We start from the raw sequence: 16112 nt of genomic DNA, 5'->3' as shown, positions 1-16112 counted from the left end.
ATCTTGTCTGGTAATAGGAATAAATGCTACTTTTAAAGTAGTAAAAGAAAACTCCGTATTAGCAGTGGATGGCAGTAAGTGCTGCAGATTTCCTGCTCCAGTGTCCCGGTTTTGATTCTGGTGTCATCTGTGAGGAGTTTGCATTTACTCTGTGTCTTGGTAGGTTTGGCTGTTCTTCACTGTTCAAAAGTGAACCTTCTTTCTGCAGCCCTGTGATGGACTGACATGTTTTTCAGGGGTTGAGAGGGATCCTGCACTTCCAATTTTTCCAGGATAGGCTGTGGTGCTACTTGACTCTCACTGGGATTAGAAGGTTTTCTGAGGATGGATGGATGAATTAACTGTCTTCTCCCATTTCAATACCGCTCGAAAGGAAATTGTGGCCAAAAGCCATGTGAACCTTCTGTCAAGTGTCGAGTGGGAAAGAAATGGAAGGCCTTATTGTGCCGACTGCCAAGAATATGTGCTGAAAGACATGCCCTCGTTCATCTTCACATTCTGGACATGTGTGACCGGGGCAGTGGCATGAGGAAGTTCATTCTAGGTGTGGCACGTGACTGCTTTGCAGTGTGAAGAATGCCCATCACCTCTTGGAACTGGAAAATGGATTAGGACCTAATGGAGTTCTATTTAAGATATCAAAAATAATAATGAACAGGTAGCACTTTAAATTAGGGGCTGCAAATTCTACTTATACATGACTTCAAATTTTGACATTTAAAAAGAGTACATATTTTCAGTGACCTAGTATTAACTGACTACTAATGATTCACTTTGTATGTTTTAACAATAATAAGGAGATAAATAATAAGGAGAAGTATTTTAATGCACATTTGAGTGTCAATAGCTGGTTTGTAACACGTTTATAAAGTGTCATTTGCAACCCCTGAAGTATTACTGAGAAGGGAAATTAGTTGATTCTGGCTTCATATCAAGAGGATATGAGTTTCTATTTTCAGCTAGTTCAGGCAGTATTTCATCAACCGATTAAAATTTAGCTGTCTGCTTTCTCTCCTTTTATGGTCAAATGCTCAGTCCTCACTCATACAATACCACACCAGAATAAAATGAGCTCCAGTGATATAGTTTTAACACGGGCTATATATTTGGACTGGTGTTGCCAGTGTGATATGGCCGGTCCATTAAATATGTCACTTGAGTCTTAAGTCACCTGATCCATTCTCCAATATTCACAATGGACAGACTGCATGCCTTTGAAATTTGAATGTTTTTCTTCTCATGTGAGCTTCAGTTTAATCCTTGGCAGGCATATACAGTATGTCTTTGTTATGATCTCTGTCTGTTATTCACGAAGTCGTTTTGTCCAAGGACCTTGGGTGTTCCTCACTGTGTGTTTTGACACTTCCAGCCTGTGAAAGTGTAAAGCCTCTTTCGCTTTCTCTCTGCTGTGTCGTGCAGATTGGCAAATTGCGACCTTGGCCCTGCTCCTGGGGGGCTCTGCCATCATCCTCATTGCCTTCCTGGTGGGTTTGATATCCGTCTGCATGGGCTCCCGGAGACGCTTCTACCGGCCAGTCGCCGTCATGCTCTTCGCTGCAGGTAAGCCAGATCTGTGGCATTCAGCGCGCTCCTTAAAGCTGCATGAGGTCAGTTCTCGCAGATTCATTGCGAGGGGGAGGAGGGGTGGGAGGAGCAAAGCATGGTCCATAAACAAAGGGGTTCTGGCTATAATGTGCCTGTAACGTTGCAGGACAACACCCCCGCCACCAGACTGCCGCCTCTGCTCTCCTCCCTCATTCAGACCGAGATAACACATCTCGCAGCATGTTACTCGTGGGTAAAATTAACAAAGGAAAAATTGCGATGCTACTGCTCTTTGGCTCGTTTTGATCAGCAGTTGTCATTAGCAGAGCAGTTAACTTTCCCTTCAAATGATAGCATGCCCCTAGCATTCATTAAACCCCTATTATAAAGGAACGAGCAAAGGTGTTGAGCATCAAACATTGTTTGAAAACAGAGGGACATTACATAATGGTATAAAGAAGCCAGTGATTAAGCTAGTGTGTATTTACCCTAGCGTACAAAATGTGGTAATATACTACCTGTTAGGCTTAAAGCCAGTAAGTGTGATTTAATTGCAGTGTTGCACTGGATGGTTTCATGTACTGAAAAAAGCATTAGTAGTAATTTATGTTTAAGGTCAAAAGTGAAGCACTCAGGGAATCGCACAGTTACAATACATTGCGGTTGTGCAAAATAAGGAAACCAGGAAAACATTTACCCCTTAAAAAAAGACAACTAATCTTTAAACTGGCGTATATTCCTCTTTTCCTTGTTTACTTCAGAAAACCACCACAATGTCCCACTGGTTCTTTTGCCATAATATAAGTGCCTGTTATAAAGCACTCCCTCTTAAACATCAAAAACGTATTTTGGGGGACTTCCGAGTGATGCAGCTAAGAAACACACTCATTGGGGGGGAACAAGGTGAGCCACAGCCCACGTCTTGATGTCCCTGAGCCCTCATCGTTGTCACAAGACAACACTGACCAAGACTACCCAGGCAGTGATGCACAGTCCGCTGTGCTCCCCCAATTGCTACTAAATCCCTTTTCAGCCACTGTAGAACCTTTACAATATGTTGAACGACAAAAACCTCTGCAGGTGGGTTTATTAGAGGAATATACTTACATATCTTATTCTTCCTGAGTAGTTACAGGAATCATTGCCAGAGACCCAAATCTTTAAGAAACTGGAGATTGTAGTCTGAGTGAGTATAGAACAAAAAACATTTGGCAGGACCAAGTTTTTAAACATGTTTCATAATCTTTTATTGTTCTTTGTTTCCAAAATAACATAATTAGCTTAATCAGGTATTGTTTTTATTATATGATGTGAAAAGAAGATCTTGATTGTTACATCCTGATGGTGAGCTTGTTTCCTGGAAAAATGCTTTGAACTGTGCATGATTCTGAAAACAGAGCCTGAACTCATCAGTGTCTTTCATAATGTGACGCACCACATGATGAAAGCTCAAAGCTACCAACAATTTATAGGAACAACTCTATTAAAAGTGTTATTATTTTAGCAGCTTCTCATGTTTCACCCTGGGTCATGTCACTAGTTGCGATTACCCAAGAGGCAGCGCACTATCGATTGAGAACTGTTTGGATGGTGCTGGGAGTAGTTGGCTCGCTTTTCGGCAAGGAGCAACTCCTGCAACCTGCCAGGTGCTGACTCCCCTGTAGGGCATAGTGGGTTTTGCATTGAATCAAATGTAAAATAGCTCTGCAGGTGGACACATTGGCAGAGCACGTTATTGCCAGAGCCGAGTCTAAACAGAAAACAAACAATTCCTGTTTGGATGGTGGGTATTAAAGGATTTCCAATTCCATTTTTGTTTTAGACAGTATCTAAATGTTAATATTAGTTAACATTTTAAGCAACTAAGACATTATTACAGTGCTAGGTAATAACAGGATATGAGCAAATCAGAAAAATGGAAGGCAGTGTCAGCTTCTTATGCATTACAGTCTTGCATTTAAGGCAACCCCTTCATTGATTAATTGACCAGGTAGCATTATAAACTCATTGCCTAATTGACCCTTCGGAGTTCCATGAATTCACACACTGATTGCAACAATGTTCTACAGTAAAGCAGACCTAAAGCCTCTTGTTGATTAGTTCTTCACTATTGTATATGCCAAATTCCTTTTCCAATATTGTTGTGTTGCCAAATGGATATAATAACATTGATGTTTCATTTTAAGGCTTTAAAGATTGCAGAGTGCTGTTTATTTCTGTTATCCCCACAGAATTATGTCAGATAAATCAATATCCAAGTCAAGCAATTCAGACGTGCTCTAATATGTTTAATATTGTGTGCAAGATTTTGATTTTGGACATTAAAGATTAAAGAAGAACGACTGCGTAGTCTTAATGTCTCCACAACAAAATCATTCTTTTTAATGCGGAAAATTAACACAGCAGTTCTTCAAATAAACTCTGTTTCATATATGTTTGGTAGAGAGCATCAATATCTCACCTCCGGTTTAGCAAAAGTTGGACATTTTAAAATTGAGCAGAGTTCAGTTCTTAAATTCACTGTGTGCGTCAGCAGTCCTGCCATCACCTCTGGAACAGGCAGCAGTGCTGTCTTGCTCTGTTTGTTCTTTCAGACCACCTTCTGTGTAAAGAACAGACTCGGCTCAGAATGTAATCTACCGTATTGATATTCACTCCATTGAAAAGTTCACTGACCCTGTAATTTTCGTTCTGTTAGAATTGATGGATAAACCAACAGATTTATTAAAAAAACCCAAATAATTCTGAGAAAAGAGCAAAAAGCATCGAGTTCTTTCATAGATGTCTTAGCGCTCCTGTAGGTAAAGTCCAGATAAAGAACAAATTAGATTAAGAAAGGAGCATATCCTTCCTTGAATGCATTGTAAAATGTTTTTTAACTTTTTTAACAATTATTTGAGAAATGAAACAAAACCTTTCATTTAGTTATAATTTGCTTGAATCCACAGACAGTATGTATGCCATAATTACCTCTTAATTGCCTTAATTAGGAATAGGTGCATTGGGCACAACCTGAAAAAATGCACTAGATCTCATAATACCTGTAGGTCTCACCTGCATTTCATCCACATTAGCTCTGCTTCATTAAGGCTTTGAAACTACACGTCAAAGGCATTGTATTACACTATATTATTTAAGTGCTGTGGCCAAATTCATTTGGCTTCTAACCAAGTCCGTCTTTTAAAGCTACATAATGAATGCTGCAATCAATTTTTAATTATATTGTTTTCCATTCATAAGGAAAGGCATACTGCATATGACCTAAATGTTCATTTACACATTATTTACTACCCTAATTTTTCTTATCGGTCCCTTGGATGTACCGTATGTACTGTATATAACAATGTCTAAACTGTATGTTGGTAACCTAATGTATCTCAAGCTTATCTTGCTATTCCTTGTGAATATTAATTCCCCTAAGTCCATCCATCCATCCATTTTCTAATCGATTTATCCAATAAAGGGTTACAGAGGAGCCGGAGCCTATCCTGGCAAGCAATGGGCACAGGGCAGGATACACCCTGGATGGGATGCCAGTCCATCGCAGGGCACACACACACACTCACACCAAATCCAGTTTTCCCTGACGCTAATTAACCTACCAGACTGTGGGAGAAAATCCACATGAACACGACAAGAACATACAAACTCCATGCAGATCCAGGGCCCCAGCACTGCGTGGCACCACTGCTAGCCACTGCTCCACTGTACCACCCTACATGACGCACATACTGTGCTGTGCAGTCAACTTTTCGGAATTTTTGTCATGTTTAACATATCTAAATGAAGTTAATTCGTTACTTTCAATCTTGACCGACCAAATCTTAAACCAAGTAGTTGTGATTCGCCCCTTTAGAAAAGCACGCTGAGAATCTTTAATATGCACTGTTATCACTAATTGCTGTGACGACAAATGATTCCAGCCCTCGTACATTAGTACGTCATACAAAGTACACATATTGCTGCTGTAGCGTGTGTTTTAATTGTACAATGTATAGAGCATGGATAGATTGTCATTTTGGTCAAGTTCCACACAGTGGGCTCTATAGCACCTCTACTACTGTACATGACAGTGTGGTACTTTTACTGTTCTTTCGTGTTAAAGATACAAGCTGGCAGCAATGCTGATAAGCTTTTAGAAAGGAGCCCAGTCCCAGCAATCTGCATATACAATGGTGATGTAAACATTCTAATAAACCTCACTTAAAAATTGAGCGTGAGAGTATGACAGAAGAAGATGTCAGTAAAGAATAGAACCCAATTTGGTATTGAATGCTTTTTGTTGCTACTTTCCAAACACAAAATCCCAAAACCTTCCTTGGTTGTGGACCACAAAGAAACTCAGTGTTTATGTTGCAGTGTGGTACAGAAAGAGCTGAGTGAGATAATAACTTAATACTCCCAGTAAATGTGGCATTGAAGTTTGTTCATGGTAAATTTTCTTATATTACGGTTATGCTGGTATCTGTAAAAGCAGATTGTCTGAATTTAATCTGCATAATAGCTAATAATGCTCACACCATCAGCATGCATTACAATGAGGCCTGTGAGGAGAAATGTGTTCTAGCACCATTCGGCTGAATTTGCACTGTTGGCCCCATTATTGTAAGCTAAACTCTGTAGTTTAGTGCGTTGTTATCCGTGCAAATCTCCAGTCTAATGGCAATAAATACATTTACGGCTCCTCAAAGACGCAAGCCGTGCAGATTCCTTTTTGTTTCTGTGCTCTCGGCTGTCCATCACGGGGCTGAGAGACAACAGAGCGGGCCCCCAGACAGAAGATAATAAGGAGACTGACAGAGATGCCTAGCCTGTGCAATAGATTAGAAAGCCACACTGTCAAGCCAGTGGGCTTTGCTTTCCAGTGCTGCAGAGGTGATTGCCCTGTGGCTTCTCATTATGCCAGGTTACTCTGCTGCCCCCTGGTGTTTCCTCAGCAAAATAATTTGCAGCAGAGGGTGAGACTTCACGCCATCCAAGCTTCACTCCAGCTCTGCAAAATTTGGAATGACATTCATTTTGCAGTGAAGAGCTCTCATCCCTAAAAGTAACGGATGCATCACACAGATCGTTTTCCTCCCCTTCCTGACTGATGCTCCGGATTCCTCTAATGATACTTTTCTGATATACAGTACTGTCTGCAGGTGTGAGTCCAACCCTAGTGTTATACAGTTTGTCCTGCTTATAGTGCTTTCCCTGGCCAAAAGGAGAGGCAGAAAGTGAATTAAGGGGCCAGAAAAAAGCATATGAAATGGGGGATATGTGAAGGACAATTTGCACTTCTAAAGTAAAGCTAATTCTGGTGGTGAATGGTTGACAGTGTACTTGTGGGGAGAGGGGGTGGTACCAGAAATGACTAAGCATAAACAGTGATGGTTTTTTTTTGGGGGGGGGGGGTGTAGAAGCTGTAATGATTGTCTTTGAATTAATGCGTTACTACATGTTTTCTATGTGGAAATCCTTGTCTATAGATATGGGAGTCTTTTAGGAAAACCGATTTCCTATAAGCACGGCCTCTCTGTGCTTGGTCGTTATCATTTTCATTAACAGTGGCTTAGTTTAATTTTATTCATGTCAAAAGAATGGTAATATTCAATACTACTCTTAGTTTAAGATCTGTTTTTTTTTATTTGATGTTCGCAGCTTAATAATTTAAAATAATTTTGACAGTAGAACCAAATGTTGTTAAAGGACAAGCTGTGGAAATCTTATAATCACGGTGTGGAAATACAGGCAGGTTAAATTAGAAACAGTTTACTTTGTTTCTGTTCTACTCAATTTTTGTGCTTTTGAATAATTTACTTTGTTTTAATAACATATAATAAGGCATGACCAAAAGCCATATATAAGCTTCTTTTAGCTGTGTTTTAATATTCTAGAAATGCTTTTCAGTGGAGTCATTCATATTTGTGTGACTTTGAGCCCTGAAAGCTTTGTCACTCTACGCCTCATACTCAAACACTGTTTTTCTTCCTTTAAAAATTAAAAGATGGTCTTTTTAAAAAAAAAAAGTTAGAGAGCTAAACATTTAATTTTTATTGTTTTGTTTTGTTTTTTATATACTGTAGTAACAAATCCACATGCTATAAAATTCCCTTTTTTATAGATACATAACACTACTTGTTACTGCAACAGTGCTGTGACCCAGAAGGTCCAAATACCCTTGTTTTCACATACTTGTATTCCGCTAACATGTATCTTGGGAGGCTAGGTTCTTGTTTTCACATTGTTGACCATGTGCAGTCCCTCATCCAGCAATATGGGGTTATTATGACAGAAGCTGGTCTCTGTCAGATGACTTTAACACTGGGTCAGGGCTCTCACAGCCAGTGTAGGCAGTGGGCTACCAAGTCCATGTTCCATACCCCCGTATCTGCCCTGCAGGATTCGGCCAGCAGGAGATGCTATGGAAGATGTAAGAGCACTTGTGACTTCAGCTCTCGGAGCACCTTGCATTCATCTGTAGGGCTGGTGTTTTCATTTTCATGAATCTAGTTTTCTGAAACACATTTTAATCTCTGGAGACTAACTGTTCATTAACACCTGCGTTAGTATACCATTAAATATTCTCTTTGTGCCATTTATCGATCCGTATATCCTTTAGTTAGAGGTTGAAAGAAACAAATCTGTCTTTTTAAAGAAGACATTTCAATCTGATAAATTCAGCGTTGAAAATTCAGAAAAGGATCACATGCTAGTGTTTTTAAAGTAAGAAATGAGTAACCTCGGGCTGTATGCAGCATGGACCAGACAGGATTTTAGTATAATAAATTTTACTTTTATTAGCCCTATACAATTTCTTGCATTAGGAATTTGTCTTTTCACATTCCCCAGCTTGCTCTCCATGAGACTCACAGACAGGGAGAGAAGCCTGGGGTCAGAGTGCAGGGTCAGCCATTGTACAGCGCCCCTGGAGCAGCTGGGATTAAGGGCCTTGCTCAGGGGCCCACCAGCATAGGATTCAGCCATGGGATTTGAACCAGCAACCTTCCAGCCACAGGTGCAGATCCTTTGCCACAGAGCCACTGCTCTGCCTGCATTATTATGGAGAATTCTACTAGTTGTTTTATAACCACATCTTGGATTTGGATCAGCCTAAATGTATCTGCCTTGGTGGAATAAATGAGTACATCTTAAATTGCTCTTATACTTTAAGATTCTGTGGCAGCAGATTTGCAGTTAAGTTACATGGCCTAGACTCCAGTATTTTGCAATACAATCATGCTATCTGGTAAACAATTTTCCATCCTTCTCACAAAAATGTTTTGAAAAAATGCATGTACTCTCCTTCACTGCTTCCTGGCATATACAGTACAGTATAAAAATGAAAAAATGCCTGGTATAGTTAGACCAAGGAATTAACATTTACAAAATTGTAAGCTTTTAAGAAATTCTTCTTTTTTAAGTTATGCTTAAATACATTTTTTGTATTCATCACAAACTGTTTTTAATAGTACTGTTCTAATGAATACTCTCTCTTTACAACCTACAAAATTAGTTACATGAAAAGTTGATTTAATCATTAACTACATACAGATGCAGCCATTCAAAGTGCGCGTCACAGACACGTACCGCAGGTGACGTCGCTCAGTATGACGCAAGATGACGCGTGGCACCGCAGTACGTGATTGGTTGACCGACAGGGGCACTCGTGGTCCGTTGGTCTGTCGTAGAAAGACTTACAGTAAAAACGTCTTTGCTGTGCCCGTTGTAGATATTGAATTTTACCACTGAAGGGAAATCTTAGTAGCTGAGCATAAAAAGAATAGGAGCATACTGTAACGCGTGTGAAGGCCATAAACGATATTAATTTTGGAACATAAACATACAGTATATACTGTAGCTGGTCTTGGTACTTTAAAGAAAAAAATACACACCAGTATTCCATTTCTCCCTAAACATTTTAAGCTTTGAAGTCTTTAACTAACATGATACCGGAGTCAACAAGCATACTTTTAGAATTTGATTAAAAGGGAATATAATATGGAATCGCGTATCTAAAGAATTTAATAACGGTATTCGTGTGCTGCGACAGGGCTGTGTAGGGCTTTTTCGCCTGCCTGTTCATGCGAGCTGTCTTCTAGCCGACTGGTCTAGGTGCGTGACTAGCAACTGGGAGGTTGTGTGATCGAATCCAGCTGGTGCCGGACTTTTCTTTTAACAAACATTTCTTCGAAAAAATAGAATAGCGATATTATGGACAATAAATTGACTTTTATATTTCAAAATATCGCAACATGAACGATATTTGCGATATTTTGAACATATCTTCCCTTCTGACAGCGGTTCCTCCTTCTATTGTGTGTGTGTGTGCAACAGAGTAAATTTTTATAGAGAAATGGAGGCTGGACAGTATGCGTTACAATATAAACATTTATATTGATTTAAATCGTGTTCTGATTTAAATCGCAAACGCGTGTTTAATTATGTGTTTTTTAATCATAATCAGGCTAATGCATTTCTACATTTTCTGTATGAACCAGCTTAGAGGTTCATACAGAAAGACAGCTTGTGTTTAAATTGAGTGTAAGGTAATTTATGCTTCTAAAGTCATGGTCAGCATTTATTATTGTACTGTGCTGTAAACTTTTTCTGTGCCTAGTCACATTATTTTATAGCGTTTTTATTGCGTTATTAAATCCGGTGGCGCTGTGTGTTAGAGTAGTTTCCTGACTCCCTTGTCACATGGTCTGTGATTGAATCCCATAGAACTATGACTTTATTTTTTAACAAACATTTCTTTGAAAAAATGAAACGTTTCCCTTGGTCAGAGATTAAATAAAACCTCACTCGCACCAAACAAATTTATATTTCTAAATATCACAAAATACGTTCATTGTCTTCCAATCGAGTCGAGTTGACATTGGAAGCCTGCCACACCCGGACTGTTAAACCAACGCATTAGCACGTCAAAGCCCATCGAGGGTATTGAGCCAGTATTGCCTTTAGTATTCCCCCCTCTCCCCTCAATTCAATTCAATTCAAGGTGTTTTATTTGCATGACAGATGGGTACAAGCAGTGTTGGGTATGTATATTGTAACGCTTACGGCAGACAGGCACTGTGTAAGAGCCGGCGCACCAGAGCAGCGCACCGAGGGAGCGTCTGCATTTCTAACTTAGTTTTTAAAATTAGTCAAGCAATATGAAGCATCTCCTTTTACTTAGTGCCTGAGCATAAAAAGAATAGGAGCATACTGCAACGCGTGTGAAGTCCATAAACGATATTAATTTTGGAACTTAAACATACAGTATATGGCTGGTCTCGGTACTTTAAAGAAAACATACACACCAGTATTCCATTTCTCCTAAACATTTTAAGCATCGAAGTCTTTAACTAACGCGATACCGGAGTCAACAAGCATACTTTTAGAATTTGATTAAAAGGGAATATAATATGGAATCGCGTATCTCAAGAAATTAATAACGATATAATTATATTCATGTTGCAAAAGAACTGCAACGGACATAAAAACTCCCTTGCTTTTAACAGAGCGTTCCATAATTTCTAACTACGAAAATGCCAGGTGAAAGGATTTGTAAACATATTTTGTTAAAGCAAGTCAGAACCCATTCAGAGCCTACATTACATTTTAGCGTTTCATTCTGAGCAGAAGACCCTCACACCTGAAGAAGGGGGAGGTGTTTTTCGCTGGAAATCTCGCCTGCTTCTACTTTACAACCGGAGTGCTGGCTGTGACGAATTAAACCGGTATTACAGGTTACAATCACAGACCATGTGACATGGGAGTCAGGAAACTAACACAGCGCCACCAGATTTGATAACGCTATGAAAACGCTATAAAATAATGTGACTAGGCACAGAACAAGTTTACAGCACAGTACAAAAATGCTGACCATGACTTTAGAAGCATAAATTGCCTTACACTCAATTTAAACACAAGCTGTCTTTAGCCCTCTAAGGTGGTTCATACAGAAATGTAGAGATCCAGGCTCAGAACACACAGCTTCATTAGCGAATACATATGCAGGACAACTAGAGAAGACGTTTTACAGAGGATGGATTTTTAGAAACATCCCATCAGTGACATCACTGAAGTCAACTCCTAGGTACTGTAACTGTCGTGTGGATAGTTTCACAAGAATCAGACAAAGGTTTAAGCATCGCTTGTTCTAGATAAAACTGCAAAAAAAAACAACAACCCATAATGTACTTCTTTGCGGCTCTGTTTGCCCAAATCATATATTCACAACGTGAAATCTAGAAAATAATATTACGTAACCAAAATCCGCAATATGGAAACAGAACCTGTGTAATTGTTGATAGATGATGTACTCGTAACATTTTTTCAAGACGAACTACAACATTTAAAAAATGACTTGTATGTACTTGATATCTCTAATCAATCCACGGGTCCCAGCACGAAACGAAAGTAAAACGCATACCGTTTCGCGCTTCTTATTAGTTGCTCAAAAGTAATTTGACCGTATGAAATGCATAATATAAACCTAGAAACATATACGTGAGTAGTACTTAAGCACTGTAGTATCGGTGTTAAGACATACCTCTCAAATACTTTAAATCAAGTTAAAAATATCTCAAGATTCTGGTCATAATGAAACCATGTTTCGTGTATGTTTTCTTTAAAGTACCGAGACCAGCCATATACTGTATGTTTATGTTCCAAAATTAATATCGTTTATGGCCTTCACACACGTTGCAGTATGCTCCTATTGTTTTTATGCTCAGCTACTAAGATTTCCCTTCAGTGGTAAAATTAGATATGAATATTCAATACTTAAACGGGCACAGTTAAGACATTAAATATACATATACATACTGTATACAGTACAGTTTGCATACGGTAATATGTTTATGTCCCTAAATCAATCTCTTTTATGAGCATGTGAAAGGCATGGTGAATCACTGTACTTTGCATGATTGGAAAAAAATGCGTGATTGCGAAATGCTGTGGCGTTACTTTTACAAAGACGGTCAATGAAAAAAAGAATGTGGACCAGGGCAATACTTTGAGTTTACAGCTTGTCCAAGGTCATTTATTATTAATACTATTATTAATATCTTCGTTAAAGACTTTGATGGCTACAGCTCAAACATGAGAGGTTGAGCTTTATTAGCTCCACCTTGCGGAAATTCCGGATACTATTATTTTGCTAGCGGTATTTACCGGTAACTCGCGGTATTTACCGGTAGCTTGCGGTAGACTGCGTACAGCGTACCGGAAAATAATGCGGTATCGCCCGCGCATTTTGAATGGCTGCATCTGTATGTAAACAAAGATGTAACTGTGGAAGATATACCTCAATGATTTTTATTGTAGTATCATTAGAAAACAAGCTAGATTTGTGGATAGAGGAACATAGGCAAATGGATTTTAACATTCATAAGTACAAAGTAATATGGGGTGTAATATATTCTTTGGAGTCCTAATCAAGATAGTGTTGTGAAGTAATAATAAAAAGCAAACAGAATAATTGGCAATTTAACAAAGTGCTGAATTTACTGTAATTGTCAGGAGATGGTCATGTACAGACCGAGTAAAGGTAATAAATCTATAAAAGGAGACAGAATGAGATTTGACACATGTTTCTAAAATCCTAAGAGCAGCAAAACTTGGAATGAGGTAGCGCTAGGAATTCATTTCGAATGGACAATAGGACATACAGTATTTCATTACACAAAGAGTTAGTATCTGGAACTGGCTTTGCAACAGAATGAATTTTAAATTCATTTAGCTGCTAAACCACCAAACTAGCAAGACGCGTTGAATAGCCTCTTTCTGATTGCAGCCTTTCTTACTTAGTTTTAGCCAACTTCTGAATGCCCGGGAGCTGTTGATGTAAAGATGTACAGTCCATCTTGGCAGTCCTTGTTACCAAAGTATCTTTACAGACAGGCATGTGAGCAGCACAGGTCCACCTGTGTGTCTGAAATCTAGATTAAAAGCCTGGGGATAGCTTTTCAGTCGAGCTTCCAGGAGAGGATTCGAGAAGATGTGCGTGCTGAAATATAAATCATTGTTAGCCTTTGCTGGCTATTATTTTTTAAGTTAGTGAGTGACAGTAGCAGATTTTTCAAACCTAAAAGAAACCACACTTAAGCAGTTTCTTTTATGTTTTGGTTTAAAAATGGAGTGATCGATGAATGCGTGATAGCTTGAGGGTATTTAAGAAGGCAGAGGTGTTTGCCCTCTTCTTGATTCCCATTTGCAGTAGGAAAGATAAGAAACTGGAAGAAAAAGGCAAGGTATGCAAGGTTACGTTTATTCTTGTGTATCCTAGGGTACAGTACTGTGATTTGAGAGAGTTTAGTAAACTCTATTTGTGATGAGGTATTACACTGATGTCCGGAATCCTTCACTTTCTTAGATAAAGGTGTAGAGGTACAGTATGCAGTAAAGCCATTTGTGAAATATGTTGTTATTATTGTACTGGCCTATAAGACTATAAGATCATCAGAAAGGCCCATAATTAAATAAGTAGTTCATATGCTGTATAATTATTACTACAGTGATGAATTCATTTAATAGTTTAAAATGTTATTAATTCTCCTTCATTTTTTTTTAACTTCCAAGTTTTTGGATGTTAGCTTCTTGCCAAAATAAATCTGCTTTGGCTATATATCCAGAACTATTGTGCAAGAAATATTCAAGCTTGACAAAGTGCAATGCTTCCCACTAGACAAAAGATTACTGTTTTAGTATTAATCTCTCCCCCCCACGTTCTCTATGGTTTGGTAGAATTTTATTCTGTAGCCTTTTTAGGTGGAACGTTATTAGTTAGTGTTGCCAAGAGCAATCTAAAGAGAACATCTCATAGAATTCAGCAGGGCTGTTCTTCACTGTTGTTAGTTTTTTGTTAGAATATTAATTTTAATATAGAAACAAGTATTGTGAAATACCCAAATCGCAGTATTCAAGGTTGCTTTTTTGCTTATATCTAAGTTGCTTTTATGCTTATACTGTATGTAGTCAGGCCTTTTGCAGGTATATCAGGTATAATACTGTAGTAACTGGTGAAACAAAAGTTAAGTCTTGCGGTGTCACCACTAAAGGACAGTTTCAACATATTTGTGAATTTTGTTATATTCGGTCCGATGTCATTTTTTTTTTCTTGTATAGCATACATGAAAATAAAATAAAAAAGTAAACAAATTTTGAATCTTAAGACTATTCAATATAGATTTTTATAAAATCAATTTGTCTTAGTTTGAAGTATATTATAAATCAGTGTAATGTTAATACATAATTATGTATGTTTTTCAAAATGCCCTTGGCTTTGAAAATCTAGTCAATGGAAAACTGTTCTAGCGAGAGACAGACTTAGGCTTACCAAGGAATATTAATGGCTAGAACAGGGCCTCAGTGATTTATAATAATGCAAATAGATGCAGATATCATTATATACAGTGAAGGCTGCAACCAGTCCTAGAAGAGCACACGTACAGTACAGCAATCTAAATTTTAAAAGGATCCAATACACAGATGATTTTTTATGTGTAATTTTGGTATACAGTATGGTGGATCACCTGTGTGTATTCTGTTTTATCTGCCCTTAGGCAAAGGTGGAATTTGTGTGGCAGTTTTTTTTCTTTTATACTTGTGTGATTGCCGCTAATGGCTTGAAGGGCTGCAGAGCCAGAGAAGAAGCATTTTCAAGGTCAGGTACAGCAGACAGACCTAACCCTGCAGGGTACTCAATTCATTGCTCTGCCAATATGAACAGCCCCTGTATAAATCACCTCTTTTAAAAGAGTTATTAGCTTGACTTAAAAGTGGAGTTTGCTTTTGTAGGTACTGTGAGTATGCTGTAATACAGCCAATTGCCAAAGGCACAAAACACAGCATTCAGCATGGGAGAAACTTCTCAGAGAAATGGGAAGATCTGCATGCATTACTTTACTGTCCTCACCTTCTTAGCAAATATGCTCTTTTTGTTTCCCTATGTTTAAGATGCTTTGGATAAAGAAAACAAGTTTACTTTGTTTCATGTCACAGCACAAGTCAAACCAGGGCACGGTGCTGATAATTATAGTCAGAAGAAAGAAGACATATTCTTTAACCTATAAATTTGTTTTTTAAGTTCTAGTTTTCATCTATGCTTTTAGTATTTTTACAGTGATTTATATAAATACATTTAAGATTTACATAAAATATCCTTTTCTGTTTTACAGTAACAGTAGTCTTTTCCACAAAGCCCCTTAACTAATTATGAGCACCTAATAGGCATATCTACAGTACATGTAAAGGAACAAGTAATAGGTTTATTCCATGTTGAAAAGAGAAGAGAGAAACACAGCATTTCGGCTGTGGAGCCTTCTTCGGGTGTGAGAAAGACAAAGCAGATGGCAATGATTAAATAGCACAGGAGAACAAATGCTGGACAAGTGGAGGAGGAGAGAGAGGGGAGAGGCAGAGAGGCCACTCAGGAAGGGCAAAGTGGAGAGGGGTGGAGAAAGGTGTCACCATCGGAGGTGAAATGAGAGACTATGGGAAATCTTTAATCTTCACAGTCCTGACATGTTCTCTGAAGTGGTCTCCTAGTCTCCTTCCGGTTTCCCCAACATAGATAGACAGGCATTTTTTTG

At 38.5% G+C, this 16112-nt stretch overlaps 1 protein-coding gene across 1 annotated transcript in view; it reads left to right on the top strand.

Annotated features, from left to right (window-relative positions):
* tmem47 (transmembrane protein 47) overlaps window positions 1–16112 on the top strand; it is a 48378-nt gene that overhangs the window by 19233 nt on the left and 13033 nt on the right. Inside the window, exon 2 of the mRNA XM_088913448.1 lies at window positions 1420–1560. Coding sequence (XP_088769574.1) covers window positions 1420–1560 — 141 coding nt within the window. The remainder of the gene's footprint in view (window positions 1–1419; window positions 1561–16112) is intronic.

The sequence above is a fragment of the Atractosteus spatula genome, chromosome 4 (assembly GCF_055471065.1).
Source record: "Atractosteus spatula isolate fAtrSpa1 chromosome 4, fAtrSpa1.hap1, whole genome shotgun sequence".
Classification (NCBI taxonomy): Eukaryota; Metazoa; Chordata; class Actinopteri; order Semionotiformes; family Lepisosteidae; genus Atractosteus; species Atractosteus spatula.
Note: the sequence above shows the minus strand (reverse complement) of the source record. Positions and strands in the feature narration are given on the sequence as shown.